General features: G+C 32.6%; 2 protein-coding genes and 1 long non-coding RNA gene across 6 annotated transcripts; 1 reads left to right on the top strand and 2 right to left on the bottom strand.

The window, feature by feature from the left end:
• On the bottom strand, positions 4,368-9,826 carry LOC109714210. Of its 3 annotated transcripts, XM_020238718.1 has the most exons (5): positions 9,721-9,809; positions 8,103-8,232; positions 6,443-7,247; positions 5,358-5,530; positions 4,368-4,982 (listed from the first exon to the last, which is right to left on the bottom strand). In XM_020238718.1, the coding sequence occupies exons 3-5, from the start codon at positions 7,226-7,228 to the stop codon at positions 4,844-4,846; spliced, it is 1,098 nt and encodes a 365-aa protein (XP_020094307.1). In that variant the 5' UTR covers positions 7,229-7,247; positions 8,103-8,232; positions 9,721-9,809; the 3' UTR covers positions 4,368-4,843. The 3 variants fall into 3 exon arrangements, with proteins under 3 accessions (XP_020094307.1, XP_020094306.1, XP_020094308.1); XM_020238717.1 differs by lacking the exon at positions 8,103-8,232 and having other exon boundaries at positions 9,721-9,826; XM_020238719.1 differs by lacking the exons at positions 8,103-8,232; positions 9,721-9,809 and adding an exon at positions 7,964-8,094.
• On the bottom strand, positions 20,587-23,151 carry LOC109714702. Of its 2 annotated transcripts, XR_002217416.1 has the most exons (3): positions 22,904-23,151; positions 21,850-22,348; positions 20,587-20,861 (listed from the first exon to the last, which is right to left on the bottom strand). It is a non-coding gene; the product is annotated as an uncharacterized LOC109714702 (long non-coding RNA). The 2 variants fall into 2 exon arrangements; XR_002217415.1 differs by lacking the exon at positions 20,587-20,861 and having other exon boundaries at positions 21,695-22,348.
• On the top strand, positions 23,157-23,729 carry LOC109714073 (putative septum site-determining protein minD homolog, chloroplastic; the record flags this gene model as incomplete). The annotated part of the gene is made up of 1 exon (XM_020238483.1): positions 23,157-23,729. A coding segment is annotated over one exon (573 nt), but the record flags the coding sequence as incomplete, so codon positions are not given.

Below are 23,843 nucleotides of genomic sequence, written 5' to 3'. Positions count from 1 at the left end.
AGAATCAGAACCCCTTAACTCCTAATTTATTCTCAAACATCCCAAATAATGAGTGGGGTTAGCTAACCCCACCCCAAGAATAGGGGTGGGATTACCCTATTTAATTTTTCATATAATTGTAAAATTATAATTTTAAATTATAAATTTTAAAAATTTATATTTTGCAATCTGAAAACTAATATTAGTATTTTTAAAATTTAAAATTTAAAATTTAAATTTAAATTATTCAAATTTGAAATTTTACATTTTATATTTGAAATTTTTAAAATGCTTAATTTGTAATCTTAAAATTAATATTAATATTTTAAAATTTTTAATTTTAATTTTTAAATTATAAATTTTAGAATTTAAAATTTTAATATTAAAATTTTAAAAGGTTGAAAATTAGTGTTTTTTGAGGGTTAAAATGTAATTGTAAGTAAAATATTAAAATAGTTCGTGAAATGCAAATGTTCGTGAAATTTGAACTTAAAAAAATTTTAAAATAGTTGTTTCTAAATTTTAGGTATTTTCAAAGTCACAAAAAGGTAGTGAAAAATATTTTTTGGTACAAAATTACGCTAAAATTAATTTAATTTTACTCCTCAAAAATATTTACAATCATATAATTTTAAATTAAAAAAATAAAAGCTTTTATTTCAATAGATTAATGTGAGGGTATTTTCGTCTTTTTATTTCTTTACCAATCACTATGCTTCTTATCCCACCTACTCCAACTATTAATCCTGTACTAACTCCAACCCCCAACCAAATACAAAAAAATACTCTAACCCCACCTTAACCTGAACTTAATCATATCTTTAAAATAACTAATTTTTTTTTAATCCCGAACCAAACGGTAGCTAAGTAGATGAAATCAGCTACATAGAGTAAGGCAGTCTGTGCCTCGAGAGGACGCTTAGACAATTAACAAACAGTAATAAAAGGAAGAGCCCGCTAAAAAACAAGACAAGCAACAGAACGAAGGGTATAACAAGACAAGCCCTCTCTCCTAGATTTTATTATTATTATTTTTTTGGGTTTTTGACTTTGGGCAGTAGGTTTGCTTGGTTTGCCTAGAATAATGGTGTCAAGGAGCCATACACAAGCGAGTTGGGGCCTGCTTGTGTTCGGCTTATTTAATAAATGAGTGGAACACGAGCTGACTCATTAAAATATTGAATCAAAAAATTTAGTTCATATTCGGCTCGTTAATAAATAAGTCAAATACGAGCTGGCTCACGAGCTTGCCAACGAACAATAAGTTAAATTGATTAAATTACATATATATAAAAAATAAATTTATAAAAATTTGTCTATTAGACTTTTATCTAACGGTTGAAATTTTACATATGAATGAGCCTTTTTATAATTAAGTTCGACTTTATATTTTTTTGCTAAAATAAAATAATAAAAATATATAGATTATATATATAATTATTTATTTATATATATAAATATATATATAAATTATATAAAAATAAATATATATATATATTCGAGCTGGTATCGAGCCGAACACGAGCGAGCTGACCCTATCATGTTCGGCTCGTTTATTAAACGAGTTGAAAAATTCAGCTCGTGTTCAGCTCGTTTACTAAATGAGTAATTCGATCTCGAACTCATTTCAAATCAAACACAAGTTGGCTCGCGAACAGCGAGCTAAATTGCCACCCCTACCTCCGAACCCTCACAACAACATACACACCCCAAAGCTACTCAAGGAAGGTCGAAAAGTAAATCCTTAAAATATTCTTTCTACACCCATTAAAATATCAAGCTAAAAAATTTAATTCCTATTCAGCTTATTTATTAACGAGCCGACTCACAAACAGTAAATTAGATTATCAAATCTATTATTGGATGAAATTTTAAAAAAAATAAAATCTTAATATAATAATTGAAATTTACAAAATATAGATCTTTTTATATTTGGGTTAGTTTAAAATCCAAACAATAAAAATTTATATTCATATATGTATACGAATCCATCTATGGTGCTTTAAAAACACCCAGCACTTAGTTCCCGCAAGATTTCTATCATTAGATCTATCTGTTTGACAAATTTCATCCTTATCCCACTATGCCACCAACCATTCACTTTTAGAAGATCACTATTATCGTAACCCTATAAATCTTCATCCAAAGACTGAAAACCCATAAGTACCGATGACTTAATGTTTTTAAAAACATATAAGCTCAATTATATATATATATATATATATATATATATATATATATATATAGCTAGAGCTACTATCCTATTAATAGTATAGGAGCACTTGTCCTATCAAATTGTTCTTGATGATCGAGATTCCGAATCGATGATCGGAGCCATTGAAGTTGATCTAGAGTATTTGAAATATCTAGAAACTAAATTTCATAAATTTTAAATTATTTACATGGTGATCAAGTGTCGTAAAATCGACAATTTTTGACGGCCTATATGAGCCGTTTGCTTGTTTAACGGTGTAGAGCAATCCAAATTGCTTGAATTTTTTATAGAAAATTCTTTATACTATTTAGATAATGTTTGATAATTCTGACTATGAATTGAGAAAGTCTAACCTCTATTTTAAGAAGGTTATTCATTTATGACCGTTCATTTTTTAACTCTTAAGATGAACTTGATAATGATTTTTAAATATTACAAAATTTGGTTTCTAAACATTTCTAATTGTGTAGATCAATTTCAATGGTGCCGATTATCAATTTGAAGTTCCGATCAATCAAAACAACTTGATAGGACCATGGCTCCAATCCTATTAATACGATAGTAGCCGGACTATATATATATATATATATATAGTCCATCGAGCCGAACACAAGTAAGCTGATTTTGACTTGTTTATTAAGGGAGCGATTGATCTCAATATCATTTCGATCCGAACAAGAGTTTGACTTTCTATTTGACATCTTAGAATGAAGAAACTGCTCCAAACCAGTTCACGTCGAATTGGGCCTGGAGCGGGTCCAACACGGAACGTCGATAGATTCATGCCATGTGGATAGAGCCAACTACGAGCAAGCTGATCCCAGCTAATGTTTGGCTCATTTATTAAACGAGCAATTGATGTTGATCTCATTTCAATTCCAACACGAGTTGGCTTTTTCTTCACCGTCTTGGAGGAAACTGCTCCAAACCAACCCACGCCAATTTGGCCGTCCATTCATACCATATCGAAACCCATTTTTTTGGAATTTGGGCTCCTAACCCGAACTGGTATGGGCCACTAGGCCGTGGTAGGTAGCTGCAACTTCAATTTTATATTTATTTAATTTTTAATTTTTATAAAATTTTAAATAGTAATTTTATAAAATATATAAGTTATTTATTTAACAAACATAATTTTTTAAATATTTTTTATAATAAATTTGTAAATTTTAAATAATTATAATTATAATTTCAAAAATTACTATAAAATATAAGGAAAATAATATATGTCTTCATAGCATAGCTCGCATTCTTCTATGAGACTACCCTACTGGTTACCCGACCTGTTTTACACCCCTACTTGGCTGTCTTCATTACCACGTGCAGTCCCTTTGAGCTAGGGATGCAAACAGGACGGATCGGGAGGGAGTCCCCCACTTTTTGCTCCATTTCTTATCGGATCTGGACAGATTTGAGACGGGTTAATTTTAATTCTATTCTTTGCCCCTATATATCATTCTATTTGAAGTGAATTGGAGCCGGAGTGAATTTTTGATGGATCCAGATAGATCAAAGGAAGAAAGGGATCTAACTCCTCCCACTCCATTACCTCGGCAGATCAGGATGAGTTATATTTTTCTATATTTTTTACTCCCACTTACCGCCCCATTCGGCGCCCCATTCGGGACGGATCGTCCAAAAAACTCCAACTCGGATCCATTTGTATCCTACTTGGAGCAGACACATGGGACATTATTAATTTTCCATGTAAATTAGATACCCGAGCATAAATCTTTAGTTTGAAAATTTCTCTCTTATTTTTACAAAGTTGTTCAATCCGTTCTTTTTTTTTTCACAAGTTGATCACTCACTAATTTTGGTTCATACAATATTTAAATATCCTAAATTATATTCAGCATAGTCAATCATCAAATTAGATGCCCTATCATCAAGAACAAATCTACAGCACAAAAGGCTTAATTGCTATTAATAGTGCCGCACCTCGACTAAACACAGAATATACTACATAGCTAGGTCACCAACAACAAAAATTGAAACAGATGCTAGTTTATCACCCATCTTCAGGGGAAGTTTACCAACAAATGAATTCATGAGCTCGACCGGAGACTAAAATTGATTATATATCAGATCGACCCAGATAAAAGCGGCAGACAGAGACGGAAAGTATAAATTCACAACAGTCGAACATCAAGATCATAAGCAATCAGAAGAATTACTGAAGATTACCAGATGACAGATCGTAAATATTATTAAGACTCCCCATTACATGCAAAAACAAAACTATACATATCATGTTGATGATATTACAAAGAGCAAACTCTATCAAATGTGTCATCACACACAAAGCTTACCCCCGCGACAACGATCCTCTAAACCTCTACAAGATCCTTTTATTTCTTTATTGAGGATTTACAAGTTCACAAATAAAACCATCCTTCCCCTTGCATTTTTTTTTTTTTCTTCGCAGCCCAGAGAACAAAGTTGTTACGAACTTAACAAAATAATTTAACACTTTCTAAACAAAGTGTTACTTATTCCGATAGAATACCATAGTTCACTAGAAACTGTTATACCGAAAGCTAACATAAGTTCTAAATAAATTCCTCCGAGCATAAAGATGATATAGCATGTTAGTTTCCTAATAGAATGGTGTTAGCTCCAACTGAACACCAATGCTCTTTGTAGAGGTTAAGTAGCTGCGGAGGCCAATGCTCCGTGATGAAATGATAATCCAGCAAAATCTTGTGCTTGGTTGCCGCCTCCGTCTTCTGTTCCATCGCTATTGTCCGTCTCCCAGAGAAAAGCAGCATACGCCGCAAGAACATGGCTACAAGTAGTAGCAAGATAAAGAAGATTAAAATACTTCAGACTTGTGATATTTATATGATGTAAAATTATATAAAAATGCAAAGAAATCTGCTCCCTGATCCTTTATTTGAATGGCTCAGTTCATAACTTGCCTAATCTCTTACAACGTCGTTATATGTTCATTTGCTGTCAAATATATTCATTGATCATTAATTTATATGGTCAACTCCTAGCAGGCACTGGAAATTTCAGACGGAAAATGCGCCTAGGGACGACATTGCAAGATATTGTAATTCACCAAAAGTTCAGGTGCTGCCCATTCATATTATCTTTCCAACATATTTATCTAAAAACATATGGAAAATAAATTTGCAACAAGAACTTAGATGTTTACCAATTCTGAGGGGAAGCTTGAACTGCCCGTTCGAAATAGGTACAAGCGCGCTCCTCATCACGGTGAATCTCCCAGACTAATTTAGCATACTGAGACAAGATATCCCCGTCGCTTGGGTCGGCCAGTATAGCACGAGAATAGTACTCCTCCGCCCTTTTATTATCACACTTCACCTAGTAAAATAATAAGAACATTAGACGAGACAACCGATTTTCGAAGTTGAATATAGTAGTCAACAAATCCTTTAGAGTCGTCAGCAACTGTGATACGGGATTAGACGAAAAGACATGATAACTAAGATATTTATGTCGAAGAGGAAAAAGTAAATCGAGTTTTAGATCCAAAATCACCCATACTGATTGATGATTTTGATGGAAAAGGTATGGAATGATATTGTAACTGAGAAACTAAAGGTCTGCATCCATCTTTCATCACATCGAGATTTATTAAGATATTTTGTGCCTCAACTTAACCTAATAGAGAGCAAGCATTGAAAAATCGCCATATATTTTCATTCCCCGTAGGATACACCGTTAATCAGTTTCAGCATTAAATTCGCATGGATTTTATCTTTCTTTCAAACTGAAGCCTTAGAGCCCACAACCTGACCAAAAATGCGGCAAACCTGAAAGGTACTTCATCCTAGGAAAAGACATATACAGAGAAACAGAACAAGCATCGATTCTACCACCAATGTTTAATTACGCTACATTAGCTATAAATTCTACCAAAAGTATTTAATTACTTCAAGAATACAATCATACGACACCTAAAAAAGATGGAATCTAAACATCAATCAGAGGATAATAATGATTCTAATAATATAAAATAGAAAGGGCAGGATCTCCTCACCTGATACAGGAACTATGCATAGTTATGCATAAAAGCATGCAAAATTTAAATTTTCTTGTAGTCTATGTATGCATAAATATTGCGATGGGAGGTCATTCTAGTAACAGATCAACTTTAGATTCTACTACCAATATCTAATAATTCACATTAACTACGTATTCTACCAAGAGTATATATAACTTCACAAATACAACAATGAGAACTTCAAACATAGAAGTAAATGATCTCCTCACCTGGTAGAGAAACTTGGCGTAGTTGCTCAGAAACAGGGCATTGCTCGGATCCTCATCCACCATCCTCTTGTGGTGCGTCTCCATATCCGATTGCTCGCCGCCGCCGCCGCCGGTCACCACCCCACAACTTCCACCGTCGCCGCCGCCGCCGCCTCCACAGCCGCCAATGAACCCGTCGCTGCCGCCGCAATCGTTGCCGCCCGGGTTCAACAACCCGGACCCGATCCGATCGATCCCGAGCCCCCGCGCCAGAAACAGAGGCATCGCGGCCCGGGCTCCGCCCCTCTCCGCCGCCGCCGATGGAGACGACGATCCGGTCTCCCGACGATCCTCGTCGAACCCTAGGCTCCGATCCTCGATCGCGAAGGCGAAGGCGAAGGCGAAGTCTCCACCCAACGACGCCGTCCTCCGAACCCCCGCGCCCTTCTCCCGCTCCTCTCGCCGCGGCTCTTCCTCTTCCTCCTCGTCCTCCGCTTCCTCCACCGAGAAGGAGGGGATCGGCTCGAGGACGGGGTTGGATCGGCGGGAGGAGGAGCACCTGAGGGCGCGGCGGTGGTGGTGGTGGTCGTCGGAGTTGTCACGGAGGAGGGAGTGGAGGTTCCCGTCGGAGCGGCTGCGGCGGACCCCGCCGGAGGCGGCGGCGGAGCGATCCGAGGGGTCGGAGAGGTGGGAGGAGATGGGGTGGAACGAGGAGGAGGAGTGGTGGTGGTGGTGGGGATTGTGGGTGGGGGATTCGGAGAAGAGGAGGGAGCCGAGAATCGGCGTGGAGGAGCTCCTCAACATCATCTTCTCTCTCGCCCTACCCCTGAATAAAAAAAACGGATTCAGCGTACATATGCTTATATATAGATTATAGACAGAGAGAGAGTCTATATATATATATATATATATATATGAGAGAGTTTATATTATGATCGCACGTTCTTTCTCGCGCATGAAAACGAGTAGGAATGTGTAACGAAATAGGAGTAAAAATGCACGGAGCCCCCTCAGCTTTCTCCTAGTGTTTCTTTCTATCTTCTCATTTAAAATTTTAAATTTTAATTAATTTGAAATTTTATAAAATATAATAGCTATATTATTAGTTATTATTAATTAATAATTAAATATATTAAAATTAGTAAAATTACCAATAATAAATTTAATGAACAGGGGATAATTTTTTTCAGTGATAACTGTTTTTTTTAATTAAAATCTAATACTTTAAATTTGCAAAACCGTTTTATTTTTGAATTTCTCATGCTTTTAAGATATAGTTTTTAAATTTTCTTTTGTCAACTTAAAAATTAGTAATAGGATTCAAAAAAGTGAGATAGATCAGAAATTAATAGATAAATAAATTTAGAATGTTCCGTAACATGTGTAAAAAAATATTTTTTTTCTATAAATTAATAAAATTATTTTTGTTAGATAAAATGTTACTTTTGAACTCATCTCAACCGCCCTATAAAAATAACATTTTAAAATATTTTATCTAGTAAAAATAAATTTTTTTAAACGATTGAGATGGATATGAATTACCATATGACGCTGATCCGAACAATCTCTAAAATATTAAATTTGGAGATTATGTCCACCAAATTTTTGTCTCCAATGATTGGCGGGCGAATAACTCACTTATCGGGGCACGTTTCTCGGGTATATTCTATGGTACCCTTACCAAATTCCAAAAACGGGTGAAAAATATCGGAACTGTTTGACCCGGATCGTACGGATCTAGTTCATTAGGCTCCGAATCGCTTTGACTTTCCTGGCACGGATCTTTGTTCATTGGTCAACACGATTCAAATCTAAATTTAACAAAATCCAAAACAACTATTTAAAGTATGTACTGAGAAGGAAAAAAAAAAAATCATATCCACTGCATTTAACATCTCAACTATAAAAATCATGAATTTCGATTAGACTTAATCTATCTGAACATTAGACCGCTTTCTTATCGTTAAGTTTATTATGAACTACAGTCTCACTCGACTTACTGGACTCAACTGATTAGTTTCTTGGATCTATTATCATGACTTATATAGGACAAAAAATTTGACCAATTTTAATCAATAATAAACAACTAAAATGACGGTGTTGCGTACGTTGAGAGCTGTTCCCACTAATTTTTCGTTTTATTTTCCCAAATTTGATCCTTATATGGGATTTGATCCTAAAATAAGAGTTTATTTAATCTCACTCTTCCTGAATTAGAATAAGTTGAATTATTCTCTTGGCCCCCAAATTGTAAGGCCAGTGACGCGCATTTTTTAAACTTTAATATACTTTTTAAATTATTATAATCAACTAAATAATATAATTTTATTTACTGGATGATAAATCGATGTCAAGTGGTATTTTAATTACTGTCACGTCACCACCACACCAGTGACGTGTAACTGTACGGTCAACTAAATTACGATACTGGACTTGATTTTAGTGTAATTTAATAAATTAAACCCAAAAATTATAACAATTTAAACTTGGAGATTTATAATATCACGCGACACCAAAAATTTAACTTAGCAAATAATTTAGACATGCTTTTTTTCACTGTTGGATCTTTTCTCAGATTATTTTTTTTTAAAACGCGTAATTGCAGTGAGGGTCTCCAAATTAATGATTGGTTGTATTAGCTCCTTTTTTTTCTTCACCCCTTTTATATATATATATATATATATTTTGTTGTTGAATTAGAAGTTATTATTGTTTTTGGGATAGGAAAAACAGAGCATGTATTTTTAGATAATTCAAATATATGTTCGAGGATTCTAATGTTTGTAAATTTTGCAATTAAGTCTAAAACAAAGAACACTTTAGAATATTTAATTTAATATTATATTACGCAACAACATTTTATGTTATACGATGGCTCTGTCAAACAAAAATACATAGATTACTAAAAATTTTACGCAACGTTAAAAAAGTTTTTAAGCCTTAAAGTGAATAAGTGGATCCTCCGCGATAAACTGGGGGCCTTTATGCATAATTTACCTTTGAATCTAAGATGATAAACAATTACATACATATAATTTCATATAAAGCAATAGCACATCTAAATATATTTTAAATTTAGGTCTGTCGAGTAAAAATATAATCGCTTAAACAAAACCTATTTCAGTTCTCGATGACTCAAAAGTTCTCTAACGAGCTTAGAATTGAAGTTGTTTGCATATTTCTGAATTCCGTAGAAAAACACGAAATAAGATGCGTAGAATTAAACTCCTGATTCTTAAAAAGTAAAATAATCAAATAGAAAAGAAAAAGTAATCTAGTAGAAGAAGATGATGAGGTACCTGGAGTGAAGAGAGCCTTTAATTTCTTTTGCGTAAGATCAAAACCAAGTTTTTTTTTTTTTTTTTTTTTTTAAACAACTTGTGGGTTTCAGCAACAGGCACCAACAAGCCCTTTTATACAGCACTTGAGTAAAAATGTATGGATAGTACCTGTACTATCCTAAAATTACAACTCAGTCCCTGCAAAGTTTGCTTTGACACATTTTGGCATCTCAGCTTTTACATGAGCTGCATTTTGATTTAATTTTAATAAATTTAGAGAACATCATTTACAAAAAAAAATTGGTAGATTTTTTTTTTAAAAAAAAAACCGTTTAAAAATTGGCCAAAAAGTATATGGACCAAGTTGCAATATCGGAATAATAGAGGGAGTTTGTATGCACATGTTATTGTTACATGGAGTGTTTCACGTGATTCCAAGTACAGATGTTCGGCCCCCACGGGCTTTTCTTGTCCGTGATGTTGAATTCAACGGTGGAGATTGGATTGAAAATGTTATTATCAAAACTTTTTCCCCCGCTTTTAATTAGAGGGGCAATTTCATAAATACCCCTCCCAAAGTCTAAAATATCATACATGCCTCTATAAAATTTAAAATATCATATCTATTCTTGCAAACACAAAAAATTATCACCCATGCCCCTACTGTTAGTTGTGTTAGCTTTACTATAGTTATTAAAGGGTTAAAGATGGATTAATTTTTAAAATGACCTATTTGCCCTTAACTATCTCTTAAGTAAAAAATGTATGGAGACCCCTCAACTATATGACGTTTTGAAACTACTCTCTCAATTTTTATTCTTTTAGTTGACAACTCATTAACTTTTAGTTTTCTAAAAAATTAACTAATTTTAGTGTATGAAAAATGAAAATTTTATCAAGTTTTTTTTTTTTTGATGATTATACCAAATCTAGTAGCTCTATTTAAATTTTAGCAAATAAATAACTATGTATAAAAATTTAAATAAAAATAAAAGTTGAGGATTTTTCCTATCTTCATTTAATCTTGTAAGCTTAAAAAATTTTTTAACCAAAATTATTCTCAATAATTTTATCTGCATTAAATACATTAAAAAACTAAAATATAATATATTTTAGCCTACGAACAAAACTCTCTTTTTTTCAATCGACAAAAAAAAATGCATCCATATAGTTATTTGATATATTTTTGATTAAATAGAAAAAAAAATTAAATCTATCATTTATTTCAAAATTACTATTACTGATTAGGAATGATTAGGAATGTGCATTGATATAGATATGCAATTCTATCTGAACTCAATTTTGAATGAGGTGAACTTAATCGATACCGAATAGAAATCTCATTATATTCAAACTCAGCTATGATTTTTGTCTATATCCAAACCAAATCTGAACCGAAATCCAAAGCCAGAAAACAAAACCAAAATCATATAAAAACACACTATATATAAAATACAATTTTTATATATTTTTTAATAATTTTTAATAATTTAATTTAATAATTCAAATTTAGATTTACAAAAATTATCTTGAAATATCTATTAGTATTTCTACTGTTGATAAGAGATGAAGGGTAAAAATGGCATTTTAAAAATATAACTCCATTTCACAAAATGGTAACGAAACTTAACTAATGAAGGATATTTATGATACTTTTTGATATATCGAAGGGCATTCACGATTTTATCACTTTTAGAATGGTATTGATGAAATTCATAGTCCCTAGAAGGGCATTTATAAAATTATCCCTTAATTAGAATAATAATATAATAAATTAGAATTTTTATTTTTATTTGTCAAATTATCAAAAAGCAAAAAAAGAAAAAAAAAAAACTCTACAAGCAAACTCTGTTATTATTGCAATAATTATGGGTTTCAAAATTATGTTTCTAATTTTTATAATAATAAATTTTATAAAATATTTAAATTATTATAAGGCCACATATATAAAATTTAAACGCTACTCCACATGCTCTCATGCGGTGCCCGTGCGTGCCCCTCTCCCTGTTTCGATCATATATATTAAAAAAGTACACCAAGAGAAAAAATATAGATATATCTGAGAAGATTCTAAAGTGGTGGATGTGGTGCTACATACTTAGGGGAAAAAATTGTATGAATATCTTTTTCAAACTAAAAGTTTGGAGACGATGTCGATGGACACCGCGTGGCGCTACGAGAAAAAAAGAAAAAAAAAATATGGGTCTCAATTTTTAGAGAGAGAGAGAAAGAAGCTGACGGAGAGGAAGGGAGGGCGAGGATGGGTGCGTGCGGGCCACGCAGAGCCCATCCGCACCGCCCCCAAACTTTTAGTTTGGGAATGATATCCATATAATTTTTGCCTCATACTTAGGATTTACTTGGATAATATGATGAATAAAAATATTATTTTATATTATAAAAAGTTTACAAATATCTAAAAATGGTTAGACTATTTCCTTCTTTAATATTTTATTATGGCTGTAATTGCGACGGGATAGGATAAACATAATTTTTATAATATAAGAGAAAATAAATTACAAGTATCTTTATATAATAAAAAAAATAATGCTCATAGTTACTAATTTACCAAACTAGACATTATACACTCAAAAGTAAGTTCCTTAGACGAAAACATATAAAATTTCTATTCATTTGGGCTGCATTTGGTTTGGGAACTGAATTCTCGAGGATAACTTTTGTTGTTCTTGATAACAGAAAATATCTCGAAATAAATTAGGGATATTCTTTTTTTTTTGAGAGAGAGATAAGCAGTATGCTATCAGCTTCGTTTATTTCATTTATTTAGAAATAAATTTGCCTGAAAATGTGAATCAACTAGAATTCGAACTTAGGATCTCCGGTACCAACCATCAAGCCCTTTGCCACTTGCCAAGCCTTGCGCTAGGGACGGTCAGTAATTAGAAATATTCTTGAAGATATTCTTAGCAGAATTTGGATTAAAAGTCAAGAATAATATTTAAACATATTTTAAAAATAAAAATTCTTAATTTATATTAGTATATTTTATATAAAATTATTTTTAATAATTTATAATAAATATTTTATGTTACAATTTAATTTATATCAACATATTTAATTTATTTGTGTAACAATTTATTTCATATAATTTATTCATCTTGTGTAATGAGTAAAATACAGTACTGACAATATGCTTATAATTTTAATTAATAATAATATAAATTTCAATACAAATTTGAAATAAATATAATATATAAAAATAATTTAATATATATAATACTTAATATAAAATAGAACAATAATATTTAATATATAAATGATAAAACTTAATAAAGTAAATAATCTCACATTTAATTAATTTATATTATATAGTAAAATTTAAGTAAAAAATATATTATCATAAAAATAATATTTATATTAATATATTTATTTATATAACTATTTATTTAATAAAATAAATAGGAAAGAAAGGCTGTTCTTAATTTTTTTGGGTAAACTTCAAATACCCCCTTGTGGTTTCAAACGTTCTCGCCTTAGTTTTCTGTGATTTAAAGTGTATCAAGTTAGCCCCTGTGGTTTCGCACTTTCTCACTTTTGTACCTTGTGATTTAAAGTGTATCAAGTTAGTACCCTGTGATTTTATTTTTCTCTTTTTTTTATCCATTTCACTAATTTTTCTTGTTAATCAGTGACAAAATTAAAATTAAAGGGTACTAAAGTGAATATTTGATAAACCTAGGCAGGATATCTAAAATTTTGTAGAGAAAAAAAACCAGTGACAAAATTAAAACTAATGGGTACTAAAGTAAATATTCGATAAACCAAGGTAGGGTATCTGAAGTTTTTTGTACATAATTTAATGAAATATTAACCGGGGAGCCGACGAAAAAAGAAAAATGAAATCACAAAGTACTAAATTGATCTACTTTAAACCACTGGATGACAAAGTGCGAAACCACATGGTACTAAATTGATACATTTTAAAACACAAGGTACTAAATTGATACACTTTAAACCACATGGTACTAAAGTGAAAAAGTACAAAACCACATGGGTGGTATTTGAAGTTTTTTCTAATTTTTTTAGAAACAAATTTTAACAGATTACTCTAAAATAATCCGTTTTGATCGAAATAATTTGTTCCGCTAGTTTGGTTTTGACATTTGAATATAAGTTGGAGGATATCTCTCTTATTTTCAAAAATACTGTTTTGATAGATGTAGCTTTTTGAATGTACAATTAGCATAGCTTTAGTTTAATTTTCATTCACCCATTTTAAAGAAGAAAATATATTGAGGTTTGAAATGTCCGTGTCGGTCAGGTGTCTGGATAAGATGTCAAGGACCACTTGGAGCTGCATGTCCAAGCATTGGAGGAGAGATATGTTAAATCAATTTGATTGTGAAATATAATAAAATAATTTTATATTAAAATGTTGGGAATTTTAATTACATATTGTTATTTTAATATATATTATATAGGGGAAATTTTAAGTATCCTCCTGTGATTTCACATTTTTTCATTTTAGTACCCTGTGGTGTAAAGTGCATCAAGTTAATGTCTTGTGGTTTCGCACTTTCTCACTTTAGTACCCTGTGGTTTCAAGTGTATTAAGTTAATACCTTGTGGTTTCGCACTTTCTCACTTTAATACTCTGTGGTTTAATATTTCGTTAAATTATATATCTCAAAAAGGATAATAATAAAAAAAAATTAAAACCACAGGATACTAACTTGATACAAAATGAAATCATAGGGTACTAATTTGATACACTTGAAACCACGGGGGGATATTTGAAGTTTCCCCTATTATATACTTCTAAGGCAAAGCAACTATTTTGATCTCAAAAAACCACTAATGTGGTAGTGGTGGCAATACCAATATGAAAGCAGGTTTAAAATTAATCAAGACTTAATTACCTTTTATTTTACTATACCGTAATTTAATATTATTTTTATTTATTATATTATGGCTAAATTATAAAAAATCTTCTTATAAATATCTGATTTTTCACTTTTTCTCTCTTACTTTCAGAAATCTATATTTTGCCCCTATTAAAATTTCAAAAATATTTTTAGAGGGATATGGTGTTAATGAAGAAGGCAAAATGACCAAATTATCCTTACTTTTTCTATAAGAAAAAAATTATTTTTTATTTATTTATATAATTTTGAATGACATTTTCGGTATAAATTATAAGAAATAGACTAAATAATGATGGAATACTGACGGACAGATGCTAAATGCAATAACTTGAAATATTGAGAGAATAAAATGTAGATTTTTAGCTGCTAGAGAGGAAAAGTGTAAAAGAGGGTATTTATAATAATTTAGCCTATTATTATACTTTATTAATTTTTATGTTGTATTTTAGATTTAGTTTTGTTTTTCTGTCTTGCACTATTTTTTTTTCTAGATATTACCAAAGTATTTTTTTCTTGTTGAATGACTTAAATCAAATAAATTAAAATATTAAGTAGTAAAATCAAAATTTTCAAAAGATTTGGTAGTCAATTTCAAATGTTGTATAGTTCAAACAAGTTCTGTAAATTTTTATCTTAATTGTATTCGAGTAGATTTGCACAATCCATTTAACCTATATATACCAACTTTTAATTAGCTGGGGAATTTGAGTACTAAGCGTCAACTTAAATGGTTATCTACCTGTGTTGAGTCATATAATTAGGGTTTAGTTTGGTATTGAGGCCTATGTAACGCCATTAGATAAAATGGAGTTGTAAAAAAAGCATATAGAGATATACTTCTCGTTCTCCGGTGGGACCGCAGAAAATATATTGTAACCGACTCATCGCGATATACGGAACGTAATATTACGTACGGAAACAAACAGGATATTTTTTCAACGTACTTTCGCACCGCACGTAACGCAATCTCCCCGCAATCCCAAACGAAGCCTAAGTCTCTATCTTTAGCAGGATCCTGGTTATTTTAGATACCTTTTACTATTGTTTTACTACCCATAGTCACTAACCATCCATAACTAACACAATGCCATATGTACTAAGATCATATTAATAATATTCTATACCATATTTGATACATCATAGCACCAATTATAGAAGCATTCATAAAAGAATTATATATATATATATATATATATAGAGATGAGCTGGAATGCTATCGGTAGTAAACGGACTCCGTTACCATCCATTTATTTTCGATGATGGAGCCTTTAAATCGACGATCGGTACAGTTAAACATGATCTATAACACTTGAAGTATCTAGAAATCAAATTTCAAATCTTTTCGACATCATTGACCTAATGATCAAAGGGTTTCAAAATTTGTAATTTTAATGATAGATATGAAACGTTTTCTCATTTAACGGTGTAAAACTATTCAAATCAATTGAATTTTGGTCAGAAAATTCTTTAAATTATTTAGAACAATATCTATACTATCGATCTTGATTACAAATTTTCTATCATCTATTTTTAGAGGATATTCATTTTCAGTTGTTCATATTTACGTCCATTTGATAGACAAGAGAACAATATCGAAAAAGCATGAAATTTGATTTCTAAATACTGCAAGTGGTATAGATCATGTTCAATGGCGTCGATCACCGATTTGGAGGTTCCATCATCAAAAATAAATTGGTGGCAATAAAACCCGTTTGCTACCGATAGTATTCCAGCTCAACTCTATATATATATAAGCCAGGCTGATCAGTAGCACGGAAGCCTCCGTGCTACCAAGTTGTTTTCAATGATGCGGCTTCCAAATCGACGATCGGCTCCGTTAGACTTGATCTACACTATTAAAAGAATTTGAAAACTAAATTTCATAATTTTTTGGTATCATTTACCTATCAAACGAGTAGTCTAAAAATGAACGACTGAAAATAAAAATCTCATAAAAAATGATGATAAAAAAATTGAATTTAAGATCAGAGGTACTGATCTTTCTCAAAATAGTGAAAAAAAAAATTTCTATAAAAATTTCATCAGATTTGAATTATTTTACGCCGTTAAATTCACGAACACATCATATCTACCATTAAAATTGTCAATTTTGAGACCTTTTGATCACTACCCAAATGACGTCGAAAAATTATGAAATTTAGTTTTCAAATATTTTTAATAGTGTAGACCAAGTTTAACGGAGCCGATCGTCAATTTGAAAGCCGCATCATTGAAAACAATTTGGTAGCACAGAGACCTCCGTGCTACCGATAGTATACCAGCCTAGCCCTCTCTATATACATATGTATAGAAATTCTCATGCGAGCTAAAAACAGATTCAGATTTCCATACTAGTCGGATTTGTATTATGATATTATTAAAATAATAATATATACTAACATACATATATAAATATAAACTAACATCAGCGAGAATAAGATATTAAAGGTTCACATTCGTATTCAAACTTCGCATACCTATATTTTATTAAATAAAGTTTAATATTTTAACACAGATAAATATAATTTTAATATGAGATTTATAATAAAATAAGCGGTGAACATGATAGAGGCTACTTTATCTTCTACAATATATTTTAACATCCCTCTTATTTCTACGGGGTGAAAGGTGGAAAACGTTTGGATTTTTTAAGAAATCATTTTCGCATCCATTTTTATTTTATTTTTTTTGAATACGAATTCAAAGACAAATATATATCGAATGCTAAATTTTGACATTTTTATGTATATTCTATCAAATTCAATCTAAATTTATCCTAACCACTGTCGCCTCAAGGAATTAGAGTTATATAATTCTCTATTTCACCATTCCTCTACCTTTGAATAAAACTATGTTAGGTAGTTTTCCAATGTGGGTCACCTATCTATTTTGAGGTTCACCGAAATTCCAATCTAATGGCTTACATAGTTACATCTGTCCTTTTCATTGGAGAGCTTCCCCCCCATAAAGTTTTGTTTCTTTCCTAGAAAACTTATTAAAGTTTGGTTCGGGGTTAAGGAAAAACTAATTATTCCAGAAATAGAGTTAAGTTCAGGATTAAGGTGGGGTTAGAGTATTTTTGTGTTTGGTTGGAGGTTGGAGTTAGTCCAGGATAGTAAAAAATAGTGTTTGGTTGGAGTAGGTGGGATAAGAAGGATAGTGAGTTATTATGAATAGAAAATGGTGTTTGATTGGGGTTAGGTGGAGACGTGGAGTTAGCTAACCCGGGATAACCCATTTGAGGTGGGGTTAGCTAACCCCACCCATTTTTGAGGATGTTTGGGAATAATATGGGGGTTAAGGAGTTATTCCACTCCTTAACCTCCAACCAAACGGGGGCTTAGAGAAGTGATTTCTGCATGTAATTTTAGTTAAAAGCTGCACGGCGTTCGGTTGAGTTAGATGGAAAGTGAATTTTCTAAATTGATTTGAGATAAATTCAGGAAACTGATTTTAAAAATCAGAATCTAATTTTGTAAATGAGATTACTAAATGCTTTATTGAAAAAAAAAAAAATCACTTTTGATCCTAAAATCACTTTACAGAATTTAGAATATATTTAGTTCATGATTAAAATAGGAATGAGAAATGAAATTAAATTGCTTTGGAATAAAAAATAGAATGGTGAATCATTTAAAAATATTTGATTCATTATTAGAATGAGAATTGGAATGAATATCTAAAATTTTTGAAAGAGAGTTTTAATTAAGAAAGAGAAAAGTGATGAAGGGAAAGGAGAGGATGTGCTGGTGAAAGAAAATTTTGAATAGTTTACTTTCAAATGGACAAATCCAGAATTCAAAATCAGATTAGGCCACAAATGGAATTGGTAATTTCCGTTCAAGAGTGAAATCGGAATCGAAATTCGATTCCTATAAAACAAACAACAGCTATTGAAATCAATGAATTTCATTTTGATTTCATAGTCTAAATAACTGAATCAAACAAGCCCTTATTTAGAGTAAGTGGGCCACTAGGTCAAATTTTATCAGTTTTAAGATTACACAGATTACAATTTAGACTCACATGCACCCCATTCATTTGCATTTGGGAGCTAGCTAAGAGGTTGAGAGTTTGAATCCCAGGTGCTCTTAATACTAACTCAAACTGTGTTTGATTTTTAAAAGTTTCAGGAGGGCTAAATAACTTGAATATTATTTTCCCTTAACACTGAACAAAATCTTTTTATTGGATATCTCACAGATCCGAAAGGACCACATGCAGCCAAGACAAATTTTGCTACACCATATCTCACCAGGGAAGATTTTGCAGTCTAAAATGGTGGTCTTGATTAAAATGCAAGAAATATAAAGAATTTGTGGTCTTCATATTTCCTGGAATTTCACTCAAAATTAAGATGATTTGTCACCAATCCATATCATGTTGGAACATCAAGATTCAAACCCAAATAGTTTCAAATCTAAACTTAGTTAAAAAGAAAAGAGAAGAAAAGAAAAGCAGTACCTGCAGTGTCCAATTGTCTATATATATATATATATATATATATATATAGGCTGGGGCTACTATACTCTTATGAGTATAGACCCCCTTGTACTTATAAATTTTTAACCGTTGATTGATGGGATGTGTGGTTAGGATGATGGTGGTCCCCACTTAGAATAATAGTGGTCCCCTAGGGTTGAGTGGGTAGTTGGTTGAATAGTATGATTTAACGGGTGGAAATGATCAATAGGATAAATCTAAGGGCCAAAAATTTATGAGTATAAAGGAGCTAATACTCATAAAAGTATAGTAGTCGGACTCTCTATATATATATATATATATAGAGTCCGGCTATGGTGCTTGTAAAAGCACAAGCACTTGGTACTTGTAAGTTTTTTACCGTTAGATCGTTTCCGCATCTAGATTGCCATTTTATAAATGTTCGTGGTTCACGAAACATGAAAATGTTCATGGCATCGGCCTGAGTATAGCTTAACTCGAGGATACGAAAATTTTCATAGTTCAATAACTACGAACATCTAAAAATCGGTAACTTAATTCTCTATACGCCAATCCTACTACACCCGGGTGACCCCAACTCACCCACCAACCGACTTATCATATTAGATTACCAATTTTTACTAGGCTCCTCATNTCGAGCTAGGTTTGTATACTATCGGTAGCACGGAAGTATCCGTGCTACTAAGTTGTTTTCAATGATACAACATCGACGATCTGCTCCGTTAGATTTAATCTACACTATTGAACGTATCTGAAAATTAAATTTCATAAATTTTTTGACATTATTTGGCTAGTGATCAAAATGTCTCAAAATTCATAATTAGAATGATTAATGAGAAGCACTTGTTCATAAAGAATGATAATGAAAGACTTGAATTTAACAGTATAAAATAATTCAAATCTGATAAAATTTTTATTGAAAATTTTTTTCACTATTTAAAATAAGATCATTACTTTTGATCTTAAATTCAAGTCTTTCATTATCATTCTTTATGAAATTTTTATTTTCGACGGTTTATTTTTAAACTACTTGTTTGATATATAAATGATGTCAAAAATTATAAAATTTAGCTTCCAAATACTTTCAATAGTATATATCAAGTTTAATGGAGCCGATCGTCGATTTGGAGGCCCCATTATTGAAAACAACTTGATAGTATAGAGGCCACCGTGCTACCGATAGTATACCAACTTAGCTCTATATATAAATATATAATAATTTTCTTTTGCTTATTGTTCAAAAGTTGATTTGGTCATTCTTATGGGAAAACAAAAAATGCTCTAAGTTTTCCTAGATTACTTAGATGGCTGTATTTTACTAGTCCGAATTTGCAAATCTTGAGGCTAAAATAAAATATAAATTTAGCATTAAATGTAAAAATTTGCAGAAACCTTATAAAATATTTGTAATTATAGGGACGTAAATCTTACACCATTAAATAGATCCAGAGGATTATAAATTTTTTTTTGAATTTTTAGTAAACTAATAAAAAAAATGATAAGACAAGCAAATAACTGTGAGCCACTAGAAGACTATGATGTAACTTACACAGATAGTATTTTCTCAATTTACAAGAAGACAAAGATGTAAATTTTATACCTATCATATTGATTAAATGCAGTCGTTGAATATTACAAAAGAAAAATAAGGCCACCTTGCGGCCACCTTGCATCATCCTAAAATAGCCAACAAAATTAACTGTTTCTGTTCTGTACCCCACAACTGTTTCCTGCACTGCTTGCATTTAACATATGTAAGACAGACCGATCGTCCCTAAAGCAAGTGGCAAAGGATTTGGTAGTTGGCACCTGAGATCCAAGTTCGAATCCTAGTTTGTTTACATTTCCAGCTAAGTTTATTCCTAAATAAAATAAACGAAGCAAATAACATGCTACCTATCTCTAAAAAAAAAACATATATAAGACAGCAATCACAGCAGCCAGGTCGTACTTCAATTTGCCTCAACGAAGCTCGGTAGTTCAAAACTTTAACTTAACTATTCTGTGGTAAAATTCATTTTTACCTTGACATGATATAGTTCAAAGAATTATGCTTAACTATTAATGATTGTTGCCTATTTACTTCTCAAAATTTCAGAAATATCTTATTTATTCTTACTTTTTTTTCTTTCTAATATACACCCCTCATATGTTCCTCCATTACTCTAAAATATCCCTGCAGTTATCATCCGTTAAGTTAACTTGGTTAAACGTGAGTTAAATATCTACTAGAATTAAAAAATTAAAATATCTCTTTTGCCTTTAACCTACTAGAGTTAAAAAAAAAAAAAAATCAAAATATCTCTTTTGTCCAAAATTTAAAGGCAAATAAGAAATATTGATGATGGTAGAAAGATATATTTTAAAAGATCAAAAATCAAAATACTTTATATACCCCTAACTTAAGGGCAAATAAGAAAAATTGGTAATGATAGAAGGTTATATTTGAAATGGCCAAATAATAATTTTATAGAAATAACAACTATTGATAACAGTTCATTAACAAAATTTAAGTCTAAAAGTATATTTAAAATAGATTGGAATGTAAAAAAAATATTTTCAATATTAACCTTCTAAGAGGAGTATATCAGAAAGTCGGAAACTTCTTAGGAGTATATAAGCACTTGCCCCTAATTATTATGTACTAATCAAAAAATTTTAACTTGCTATTTTATTTGAAGATAAATCTATAGGATACTCAAGTCCAACATTTTGAACCACAGTGTGAAAAAATAAAAATGAGCTAAATCTCAGTAAAGCAAATTAAAGTTTACCATACAATATATTATTTTGATACCTGGTCATAGGCCAAAATTCTATTTGGACTATCCAAACCCAACATGAACAAAGCCTGGCCCTCCGAGCCTCGTTTAAGCCCGAACTGAATCCACCCTTGTTACAAGGACAATATTCTGGAAACAACCTACAAACTGTTTCTTGCACAGATGGCAAAAATTTTGATAATCCGCATTAGGAGTTTTAAATTTGAAGTCTAATTATTTTATATTTTCAACTAAATGCACTGCTCGATTTTGCCTTGCATTAGCTGCACATTTCTCTCTCGTGTTGATGCGCATGCAAGTAAATTGTTTGGAGGAGTGGAAAATCTTACTTGTTTGGAGGAGTGGAAAATCAATTACTGTGGAAAATCTTACTTGTTTGGAGGAGTGGAAAATCAATTACTTACTGAAGTGGAAAATCAATTACTACTTACCGGAGTGGAAAATCAATTACAGACGAAGCAAAAGAGGATGTTGGCGTGTTGCTAATATATGCACGCAGTGCTCTTAAAATACCTGCATAAAGCAATAATTATAATTTCATATATAATATACGGAGTTGAAATAAAATGCTATCGGTAGTAAACGGGCTCCGTTGCCATCCATTTATTTTCGATAATGGAGTCTTCAAATCGACGATCGGTATCGTTGAACATAATTTATATCTCTTGAAGCATATAGAAATCAAATTTTATATTTTTCTGACATTGTTCTTTTATCCATTAATTGGACATAAAAGTAAACAGCTAAATCTAAATATTCTTAAAAAAATAATAATAGAAGTCTTATAATCAAGATCAAGAATATAAATATTATTCTAAATAATTTAAAATTTTTTCTAATTATTCTTTGAATGAATACCATTAAGCCGTTAAACGAGAATCATTAAAATTATAAATTATGAAACTTTTTAATCATCATGCTAATCATATCGAAAATATTTAAAATTTAATTTCTAGACGGTATAGGTCATGTTTCGACCATCAAAAATAAATGAGTGACAATAGAGTCCATTTGCTATGGCCAGCATTCCGGCTCAACTCACAATATGAGTGGTAAAATGGCCAATACCTGCAAAAATTACTCTGTAACAAAAGGAAGCGAAGATTCTTCCAATCACCAGCCAAAATTAGCATCCGCTCTGATGATGAATTGATCCCCGCTGTTTCTTCTCCAATTTCGCACTCATCCTCGCTGTTACCCCGCGCTTCCAAAAAACCCTCGCGACCGTCCCCTCCTCCCTCAAAAACCCCCTCCTCCTCCTCTTCTTCTTCTTACTCTTCATTCCGACCACGCTCTCCCCCACACCAAACCCTAACCCTAACTCCCCCTCTCCTTCGGCCCCAAAACCCTAACCTGGATTGTCGACGCCCTCCGCTCCGATGGCCCCAACAACCCCTCCAACCCTAACCCTAACCCTAACCCTAACCCGCCGCCCCAGTTCGTGCTCATCGACTGCCCCGCCGGCATCGACGCCGGCTTCGTCACCGCCATCTCGCCGGCGAACGAGGCCGTGCTCGTCACCACCCCCGACATCACCGCCCTCCGCGACGCCGACCGCGTGGCGGGGCTCCTCGAGTGCGACGGCATCCGCGACATCAAGATGCTCGTGAACCGCGTCCGCTCCGACCTCGTCCGCGGCGAGGACATGATGTCGGTCCTCGACGTGCAGGACATGCTCGGCCTCCCGCTCCTCGGCGTCATCCCCGAGGACGCCGAGGTCATCCGCAGCACCAACCGCGGCTGCCCGCTCGTCCTCACCCGGCCCCCCTCCCTCGCCGGCCTCGCCTTCGAGCAGGCCGCCTGGCGCCTCGTCGAGCAGGACACCATGACTGCCGTCATGCTCGAGGAGGAGGAACCCAAGAAGAAGGNTCGCCGACCTCGCCCCCAACCCTAACCCTAACCCCAAAGAGTCCTCCCCCGCGGCGGCGGCGGCGATGGTGGTGGTGGACAGGGAGAGGGAGGAGGGAAGGGCGAAGGAGGAGAAGGGTTTGGGGGGAAGGGCGAAGGA

Source organism: Ananas comosus, linkage group 8 (assembly GCF_001540865.1).
Source record: "Ananas comosus cultivar F153 linkage group 8, ASM154086v1, whole genome shotgun sequence".
Lineage (NCBI taxonomy): Eukaryota > Viridiplantae > Streptophyta > Magnoliopsida > Poales > Bromeliaceae > Ananas > Ananas comosus.
Note: the sequence above shows the minus strand (reverse complement) of the source record. Positions and strands in the feature narration are given on the sequence as shown.

Excerpts from the sequence above, each read along its gene's own strand:
- LOC109714210 (XM_020238717.1), bottom strand. The coding sequence starts at position 7,228 with ATGATGTTGAGGAGCTCCTCCACGCCGATTCTCGGCTCCCTCCTCTTC. Across the intron at positions 5,531-6,442 it reads ACGCCAAGTTTCTCTACCAG|GTGAAGTGTGATAATAAAAG; the intron begins GTGAGGAGATCA and ends TTATTTTACTAG. Across the intron at positions 4,983-5,357 it reads CAAGCTTCCCCTCAGAATTG|CCATGTTCTTGCGGCGTATG; the intron begins GTAAACATCTAA and ends TACTACTTGTAG.